The sequence below is a fragment of the Empidonax traillii genome, unplaced genomic scaffold (genome assembly GCF_003031625.1).
Source record: "Empidonax traillii isolate 1590-97213 ecotype Southwest subspecies unplaced genomic scaffold, ASM303162v1 scaffold1388:size117283, whole genome shotgun sequence".
NCBI lineage: Eukaryota > Metazoa > Chordata > Aves > Passeriformes > Tyrannidae > Empidonax > Empidonax traillii.
In genome coordinates, this window is record NW_020956581.1 from 54319 (window position 1) to 64157 (window position 9839).

The 9839-nt window shown below is 50.2% G+C and overlaps 1 protein-coding gene across 1 annotated transcript in view; it reads left to right on the forward strand.

Moving 5' to 3' along the window:
- The window catches only part of COL6A3 (collagen type VI alpha 3 chain), a 48590-nt gene extending 39454 nt beyond the window's left edge, over nt 1-9136 (forward strand). Inside the window, exons 38-45 of the mRNA XM_027906981.1 lie at nt 4-112; nt 1029-1279; nt 2264-2518; nt 3911-3985; nt 6170-6349; nt 6463-6516; nt 8447-8617; nt 8754-9136. Of these exons, the coding sequence (XP_027762782.1) occupies nt 4-112; nt 1029-1279; nt 2264-2518; nt 3911-3985; nt 6170-6349; nt 6463-6516; nt 8447-8617; nt 8754-8794 (1136 nt within the window). The 3' untranslated portion in view covers nt 8795-9136. The remainder of the gene's footprint in view (nt 1-3; nt 113-1028; nt 1280-2263; nt 2519-3910; nt 3986-6169; nt 6350-6462; nt 6517-8446; nt 8618-8753) is intronic.
- The last annotated feature ends 703 nt before the right edge of the window (nt 9137-9839 follow it).

Below are 9839 nucleotides of genomic sequence, written 5' to 3' on the forward strand. Positions count from 1 at the left end.
CAGGTGACTTTGCTTTCTACCTGTCTCCAGAGATAAGGAAGCAGTGTGAGTGGCTCCAGAATGACCAGCAAGCCAGGAGCCAGCACCCTGTGCACACTGGGCAGAAAGCAGTGTAAGTACTGGTTTGTCTGCCAGACAGGAAAGTGTTGCTTTTTGTCTCCCTCTTTGTCTCGGAGAGGAGCCTTCACTTCCCAGTCCCTGTTTGGAAAAAGAACAAATAAGCAACTCCAATACCAACAATCAGGATTATCCTTTAATTAATATAATTTTAATAATATTGCAGTTAATTTTGATAGCTCCTTTAGTGCTGTGTCCAAAGAGCAATAGAGATATCCGATAGAGAGGGGTAGACAAGTATATGTATCATTTTCAATTTTTGGTTAAATTTCATGTTTATATATGTATAAAAGTATGAAGGACGTATATGCTCCTTTGACTGTGCAGGTCAGGAACTCCAGAAATCACAATTAATTTGGGGGTTTCTGCTCAACACACTATTTCCAGAGGCTGGGCTGCCCCGGGTTATCTGACAGATAGAATCCATCACAGAATGCATCCTAGTACTTTCTGAAGAGAAGTGAAGGCTTGTGTCACCAAGACTCCCTGCTGGCACAGAGCTGTGCTGGCTTTGGAAGGTTTTTGAGCCCCTTGAAATTAGGCATGTTACAGATCCGTCTGCTGAATCATAGAACGGTTTGGGTTGGAAGGAACCTGAAAGCTCATCGAGTTCCATCCCCCTGCCCTGGGCAGGGACACCTTCCACTAGACCAGATTGCTCCAAGCCCCTGTCCAAGCCGACCTTGAAACACTTGGAACCCTCTCACGTGCGTGTTATTGTTGGTGGACAGATAGACTTGTGCCCTGAGTGACGAGCGGTGCTCTGCAGCACTTTTCAGCGCTTGGTTGTGGGCAAACCAAGAGCTGGCAAAGACTGCTGACCTTGGGGGGGTTCTTGCCAGTGTTTCTCTCTGTCCCGTCCTCTCTGCTCGCAAAAAGGAGAGCCGTCTCAGCCGCTCTTGCCCCGGCAGGTACGCGGCACCCAACGCGACCCTGAGCCGCACCCTCAGCACCACGCTCAGCGCGACCATCAAGCCCGCGGCCAGCACCCGTGCCAGGACCACCACTGCCAGCACCACGGCCCAGGGCAGAGCCAGCGAGCAGAGCACGGCCAGTGCTGCCCTGCCAGCCAGCTCCACCGCCACCAGCACCACCGCCCACGCCAAACCCGCCGCCCGCGCCAACGCCAACACCACGGCCGGCGGCAGGAGGAGACAAGGAGGTTCGTGCACGGCTCTCCCCACCCTCCCTCTGCGCCACGCTGGGCTGTGGCTGTCCTTCCTCCCTGGGGGGGTCACAGCTGCGGCAGATGTCAGTAAAGAGAACAGATTTCATGCTTGCAGGGACAAGCTTTTAGATGCAAACCTGGAGACCTGCGCTGGGGGCCGACTTGTCAACCTGTGTGGAGAATTCTGTGCAAAAGTGGTCGGGGGGGGGGGGGAGGCTGCCCCCAGGCAAAACGTGAGCAGAACAGCTAAACGTGGGACAGTCCATCCAGCAACAGGGAGCTTCTCCTGCTAGCGTGGCCCTTTTGCTTTCTATGATTTCCTCGCAGCATTACCCCTTGGCCAGGCGTTGCTGTTGATGGTGATTCATACAGTGGCATTGTTTGAACTCTCTCTCAGCTAATGTGAATAGTTATTTCATCACTGAATCAGCGTGGAGACCTATTTGGGAGCTCTAAAACTCTTTCATGAGTGAGCACAGTTCATGTAACAGAGACTTCCCATGTGTTTTTGCAAGGGGATGTAGGCAGATCTGCAGTAGCTGAGCAAGTAACGAGATGTGTCAAAGCCCAGAAATGCTTATCCAGTCACTGAAGGCATGTCCCTGCATAAAAAATGAATAAAGAGCAATATATGAAAGAAAGCAGCTGTGAAGCCCTTGCACCCTAGAGAAGGATCTGACTGGACACATTTAGAGTTCTTGGGAAAGTGCTGGGAATTTCAGGCTTTGTAAATCTTGAAAAAAGGAAAAAAAAAAAAAAAGCTTTGATTTGCTAGATTGCAACAGATGATTAGAAATAAATAAATCATCAAGGCTATGGAAAGCAAAGCCCCCCTGCAGTGTGCTGGGTTGAGCCTATGGGATAGCAAAGTCCCAGCCTTGGTTTCACATGCCTTGGCTGTCAGTGGCCTAGGGTGAAGATCCTGCAGCACTGAGGCACTTCTTTCCCTGAGACCTTTCTCCTGATTCTGCCTTGCAGCGAAGGCCCAGGACATCCAGGTCACGGATGTGACGGAGAGCAGCGCCAGGCTGCGCTGGGCCAGCCCCGAGCCGCACCAGGCCTTCGACATCACCGTCACCTCGGCACACGACCACTCCCTGGTGCAGAGGCAGAACCTGACTGGCACTGAGCACGTGCTCCAAGGGCTCAGGAGCGGGCAAAAATACGTCGTGGTCGTCACCGGCTACCAGAAATCGCAGCCCAAAGTAACCTACACGGGGACGTTCACCACGAGTGAGTGCCTCTGAAAAACATGTCTTTTTTTTTTTTGGTTTTGTTTCATTAGATGGACACAAAAAATGGGGGGAAAAGTATGTTAAGGGACAGGGAATCAGTTGGTAGCAACAGCCCCAGCCCTGGCAATGCTCAGTTGTGTCGCTGCATGTCTGCAATCCTCCAGGCCAGCAGCAGGTTATGGCACGGAGCAAATGTGTTTCTTTTTGAAAACGCAAGTTAAACTGCAGTGTGGTTGAATTGACACAGACTGTGGGATAATTAAAGCCAGTCCCAGAGTGGGATTTGTCTTATTGTACGTGCTGGAGGGTTTGTACAATGGTGCAAAAGGTCTGGGTGGGGGTCCAGCCAGCACTGCTGCAATTAATAGTAAGAGTCAAATTAGTAAATTCAGTCCAGCCTGATTGCAAAATAAGCAAGAAAAGCTGCTTCTCCAATCACCATTTCCATATCCTCCTCTCTGCTTCCCATACTATCCAAAAATAAAACCCACAAGACAGAGATTAAATGGAGGGTTTAGCCCTTCGGGGATTTGGGGATCCGAGCTCCATGTGTACAGGTCCCATGTGAGCCTCACCAACCTGAACCCTCTGGCGTGGCCAAAAGTTGCTGCCCAAGACACAGTCAGGTTTTTTTAGTGCAGTTTGGCACAGAGGTGACTCGGCTTGGTGGTATGAAGTTTGTGCTGGTCCTGCCACTGCTGTGTGTCTGGCTTCTTCTGGCACTTCAGATCCCACCTCAGTGCCCACGGAGAGCCTTCCCTTTGGCTTCAGTGGGTTTGGACCAGTCCCTTACCTTCACCAGCAATAAACATTCCCACAAAAACGTGGAGAAAAGGCATCAGTGTGGAGAAGTAACATTTGCATGTGCTGAGTGGGAGCTCCTGCTGCTTAGGGAGTGTGGCCCAGGAGAGCCATGGAACAAGAGAGGGCCCCTCGTGGACGTGGTCCCCTGGAGGATGCCGTTTTTATTCCGTTGCCTCTAAGGCCAGAAGAGCAAAGTTAAACTGGCTACAGAGTGGGCACATCCAGCTCCTGAGCCCCTTCCCAGCCAGTGCTGTGGGGTGACCCTCCCCAGCAGTCAGGTGGGGCCCTGGGGATGCTCCCTTGCGAGCACCCCTGAGGGTGAGAGCTGGGTTGTGCAGCAGAGCCGCTGGCCGGGAGGGAAGGGAAGCCCTCCAGGCGCAGCTGGGCGGCTGTGGGTGACTCATCCCATCAGCTGCCTCCAATTAACATTTCTGAGATGGATGTGTAGGGTAAACAGATCCAGGCCCGACTCCTGCAGCCCGTGTGCATCCCCTGCTCCGGGGCTGGGGCCAGGCAGTTTGTTTGTGGCTGAGCTGATGCTGCAGATGCTCTTCCCCTTGGCTGACCCCCTGCTCCTTCTCCACAGAGGCCTCGGCGCAGACCAAGGTGTCCCTGGCCAACATGATGCTCAACACCGAGCCCCTGGAAGGGCCTGAGAGCGGTGAGTGTGGTGGGAGTGCTGGGCTGGGGGGCTCTGGCAGGACCCCACTGAGAGCCAGTCTTCTCCTTGCCTGCTCCTAAATCCGTCCTTTCCCGGAGTCCTCTCGGGACAGGAGGATCTGTGAGTCCTTTGCTTTGCAGAGCCGACAGGTCATGATCGAGGTGGCATCCTTGGCCATGTGGGTCTGAGCCCTCTGTTGGGGTCTCTGTCCCGTGAGGGATCCAGAACGCCCTGAAGTTGCTGTGGTCTTCATGGGGAACTCAAACCCGGTCCTGTTCCTATAATGAGGATGGGAGATGAGCCACGACCCAAGTGCTGGCCACCCTTCAGGGACAAATTGTGTCCCATAGAGGCAGCATGTGTAGATGTAGGTGTGGATACAGAACATCACCTGATGCTTGCTCATTCCCTCCCTCCCCATTTGGGGCAAACCCCAGGTCTTGGCCCCTGGTTTTAACACACAGCTCCCAACAAGGGCTTGGCCAGACCAGACAGGGCTTGGAGCAGCCTGGTCAGTGGTGGAAAGTGTCCCTGCCCATGGCAAGGGGGATAACTGGATGACTTTAAGATCTCTTCCAACCCAAAACGTTCTGTGATTCTACACCCAACAGCCAGGGATTGCCAGAAGTCACATTTGCAGACTAATTGGTAGCCTCCCTCCAGTTTCACCCATCTGCCCCTCCCCTGCTCCTCTGCCACGGGTGGTGGATGTAGTAAACTGCTAAATGAGTGAGCTGTCAGCTCCTGCTCTGTGGTTGTTCCCATTAACCTGTGCCAATAACCCACGATCACTGTAGCTGTTAATACGTCATTTCATCGCTTTGGTTGACATCGAGCTCATTGTATCAGCACCGTTACACTCAGCTGTACCATCAGTGCCAGGCTGCAGCTCTTCCTCCAAGGACCTGGAAGGGCTCTCAGCCTTCATCAAGCAGCACACCCAACCATGGAACTGTTGTCCAGAACCCATCCCTGAACCATCACTCCCATGTTTTTCTTTAAGTGTTTTGCTTGCGCTGTGGCTCATTTTCTTCCCGAGGAGATGCTGCTGCTCAGTGTGCTCAGCCAAGAGCTGGGGAGCTGCTGCTGAGCTCTGGCTGCTGCTTGTGCTGAGTGGGATGAACATGGACCTCATGCCTGGCTGGTGGCACCACTGGAGGGGCCGAGGGCTTGTGCCAGGCAGGCACCATCTCATTTCTGCCTCCCTGCATGGCCCATCATCCCACCCTTCCCGTATGTTCCCGCTCCTTTGGCCTTTGGTCCCTCTCCCTGGCACTGCCATCCCCTCAGAAGCCTTGTCCCCACCCTCGTGGCTTCATTTAACCTGTTGTGTGCCAGCCCCTTGGAAACAAGATTTGCAGGCTTTTCCTGCTCGAAGCAAGATGGGTGTGCTCGCCCTGTGCTCCCACACAAACCTCTCTTTCTCAGCTCCTCTTGATGACCCACTTGCAACAAACGCCCCTGCCCGAGGATTTATGGCAGCTGGCAATTTAGGGGGGGGGAATATTCCCCAGGGATGCTAATATGAAGGTTTTCACCAGGCTGAAGACCTTAAAGAGGGCAGGGAGTTTGGGAAGGGTTTAGCCCAGTCTCTGTGCAACAGGAGAGACCCGCGTGCAAATCTTCTCACAGACCTTGGAGGAAGCCCCAAATTCTGCCCTCCCTGTATAGGTAAAACAGCATGGGTGGACTAGCATTGCTGATTAAAACTCTGTGGTATGAACCTAAATTACCTATTTTGGGGCCAGGAGAGCAGCATATGTTTAAATCTGCACCAAGCCTTCAAGTCCCCCAGGTGCAGCTTGCTTTTGGAGATAAGCACTCTGAAAGATTCAAAGCTGCAGCCAAGACAAATAGCTTTGAAAATAGGTGGTGGGCGGGGGGGAGTTGTGTGAGGGCTCAATCCTGAGTGCACCAGCAGGGAGTAAGGGGCTCCCACCATGCTGCTCCAGTTTGGAGTTTGGATGCATGACAACATCAAGAGCGAGGAGAGGTAAGCTGGAGGCTGGGGAAGGTTTGCATCCAGCAAGGGAGATCAGGGGAGAAGGAAATGCCACCAGTCCTACACTGGGCTTTGTTTTCCTTTTTTTTTTTTTTTTTCTTTTTTCTTTTCAGTCTCTCTTTGCTTTTTCAGCTTTTTAACCCTTTCAGAGTCACTTAACCTTTGCACCTTTTGACATGCAGATTGGCCAGACCCTTGCTTGCTGGACTTTGACATGGGCATGCAGTGCAAGGACTATCAGATTGTGTGGTTCTTTGACTACAAACACAAGTTCTGCAGCCAGGGTTGGTATGGTGGCTGTGGAGGTAATGCCAATAGATTTGAGGCCGAAGCAGAGTGCATTAGCAAATGCTTAAAGCCATGTAAGTACCATGTGGGGAATGAATCCTTCTGTGTTTTATCCTGTTGTCAAATGATGTTTGGATGGGAGAGAAGGCACAGTTTAAAATCCAAACCCATGCTCTTTTTCCTCCAGCAGCAGCTGAGAAAGCCATGCAGCAGCCGCTCCTTGAGAAGAGATTATCATCAGGTAAGACCCAAAAAAAACCCATTAATAATCACAAAGGCAAATTAAGGACCCTCTCCCACCTTCTTGATTTTCTTAGGTTTATTTTAGTCTCCTTAAAAGGAGCTTGGGAATATTAGGCTTGGGAATTTTTGCCACTGGCAGCCCGAGTCCAGCTGTGGATGCCCCCTAAAGAAATGTGCAGGCAAGTAAGGAGGAGGCCACCACCAGCCAAGGGAGATGCCTGGGCTGGAAAAAGGAGGTTTGGGGGTTCAAATGGGGATCATGAATCCCTTGGTTGCAGTTTGAGGAGTTTCCCAGCCAGAGGAAGCAGTTTACAGCCTGTGCAGCAGAAACCCAAATCTTCAACCTAGAGCTTCACCTGCAGCTCAGCTGGGCATTGGGTTGGGCTCTGGGTTCAGCCCATACCAGGTGCAACACAGAAATGAGTTCTCTCCCAAACCTTAGGGTTCCTGGGGTACAAAAATGTGCCTCAGACACACCTTCCACTTGAAACCTTTTAAAAGCTGTGATAGCCTTTATTTATTGACTTCATATACATGTATATTTTTTTTTTCATGTGTAGATGTGGTGCTTGGTGTTGTAGTGGTGGACTTTGCAATGCTGGGGAATGGTTGGACTCGAGGGATTTTCCAACCTGAATGAATCTATTATTATTTATTATTAATAATAATAATAATAATAATTTAAAAATTTTAATTTTTTATTTTAATTTTTAATTTTAATTTTTTTTTAATTCTAATTTTCTTAATTTTATTTTTTTTAATTTTAATTTTTTACCATGACAAAAGTAACACTATGTGCCACTGAGGAGCCCAGGCTCATTTACTCCATGGGGTGAATTAAAACCCTGGCTTGCCGTGGCTCTCCCCATCTTTTGGGTCCACTGCCAGACCTGCTTTCTAGTTGGGATTTCAGGGATAATCCTCTGTGCCCTTCTTCCTGTTAAAATAGGTTAGAGGGGTTTATTACACCTTTGCTTTCAGCAGGCACTAAAGAAACTTACACAGATGCATTTGCCAGCATCTATTTACCCTCTATCTGTGTAGTCTTTCCTGTATTTTTTTGTGTAGGAGAAACCAGGTAAGAACTCCCAGCCCCTCGCAAAATGCTTTTCCTTATTGCTTGGGACAGGTTGAGTTAACTCTGCTTTTTTGGGGGAAAAAAAAAAAAAGAAAGAAAAGGAAAGAAAGGTAAAGGTGCCTTTTTTTCGTTAAAAAAGGGTCCTGGTTGCAAACATCCCTCCAGCAAGAGGAACTCACACTTTGTGTGTTGTGACTCCCCCTCATCCAGGATGAGGGGGGTGGCACGAGCAGAGGTGGCACGAGCTCCTTCTGCACCCCTGTGTGCAAGGGAGGTTTATGACGTGGTAAATTAATGGCTAATATCACATTTCATTTTAAAAGTTACTCGGAAGTTTCATTTTAACACGTCCAAGTGCTGTGTTGTTGTGTTCCCTGCTCACCCAGCAAGGGATGCAGGATAGTGTGGGCAGGGTGTGGTGGATCCAGGAGCACCTTCACACGGAAGATTTCTCTTTTCAGAGGAAGGCAGGCATTTTAAGAGGAAAATGCTGGTGCCAATACATTTTCCCTTGCAGCCCAGGCAGTCCTGTCCCAGATCTGAGACCTGCCAATCACCTCCTGCAGATCCTGGGGATTTGCAGGCAACTGCTGCTGGGCAGTGCCCTTCCTGCATCTCATCATCACTCTGTGGATATAACATGGACCAGGGCTTTGGGCCAGGGCTGGTGACTTCCAGGGAAAGGCCTTCTCTTTGCAAGGGAAGAGATGGGATTTAATCACAGGAGGCTTGCAGAGTCAGCGCCGTGGTTGCCCCGTCTGAGCTCGCATGCCAAGCCCTCCGCCACGCAGACACGGTCAGGAGGGGCTGTGCTGTCGCTGACCACTCTTGCACCTGCTTTTATCTGCAGCCATGGACATCTGCCGGCTGCAGAAGGACGAGGGGACCTGCAGGACCTTTGTGCTGAAGTGGTACTACGACCCTGAGACCAGGAGCTGCGCCCGGTTCTGGTACGGCGGCTGCGGCGGCAACGAGAACAGATTTAACACGCAGAAAGAATGTGAAAAGCTTTGCATCCCTGGTAAGGAGGGGCCAGCCGGACCCCTGGCGTTCCCAGTCCCTTGTCAGGCCCTGGCAATTGACCCATTTACCTCCCCCCACTGTCCTGCGTGGAATAACCTCATTTATTTCCTCTTTCTCTGTCAAACCCCTTGCAGGGAACATCAACCCTGGTGTGGTGACAACAATAGGAACATAGAACCAACGCATACCTCTGAGACAGCCAGGAGCATCAGCGCTGCCACCTTGCCCCTATAGAAGCTGAGGGTATAGACGACCTTGCACTGTAACGTTTCATGCTTTTAACTTCCGAGCAAACCCCGATTCAGGCAGGGTTCTGCTGCATGACCTATCAATATGGTGCTAAACTGTTTGTGGACTGAGTGCTGCACATGCCAGGGTTATATTGTATAGCTTCAAAACTGCCCAGTATTTACCTAACTGCAGGTTGCTGTTGTCTCTCAACGTGTCTCTAAATTACCCCTTTTTATCCTGATTCCGGCAGTTCGCCTGTCTAAGGCTCCATAAAAATTAGTAAAAAGAAGAAAAAAAAAAAAAAGGGGGGGGGATCATAATAATTTCACTGCAACTTGCTACCTGCTTGCTTTGAACCTTCTCGTAGCTGAGCGTGCCTTTACAGGGGAAGCCTTTGTGTAAGAGAGTGGCTGATTCAGATAAACAAGTGGTTCCGTTTTCACTCTTCCTCTTTTATTGTTTTCCTCCTTTTGCTGGATTAGATCTCAGACTAGATCTCTTTGTATGCATTTGTTACACACGTGGCCAACCGAACTAGCAAGGAAAAGGAAGCAGAGTTTCCAAATGCAAATGCACTGCTGGGACCAAGGCCTCAGTTTAACAAATTTTTAAATTGTGGTGTAGGATGCCTCTTCTGGCGTTCTTCTGATGTTGTATGTTTTATAAAATACGAAGCAAAGCAATCTGGGGTGGGGGTAGCGGTGGGTGGGAGAGGGATTTTATTTTTATTGTGGGTTCTGTGTCAGGAAGTCTATACAAAAAGAACTTTTAAATAAAGTCTAATGGAGGTTTTGAGAAACTCATGGGGTTTGTCTTTGTTAAAGCCACAATGGGTATCAGTGGAACCATTTTCCAGGGTTTGGAAAGCAGTTATTTGCTGGGAAATTCCCCCTGTCCCTTAAAGGCGAGATAGATGTAGTGTGGATATTCAGGGGAGCATCACTGAGATACTGCTGGTAACCTGGAGTTTTCCAGCTTGGAAACCGAGA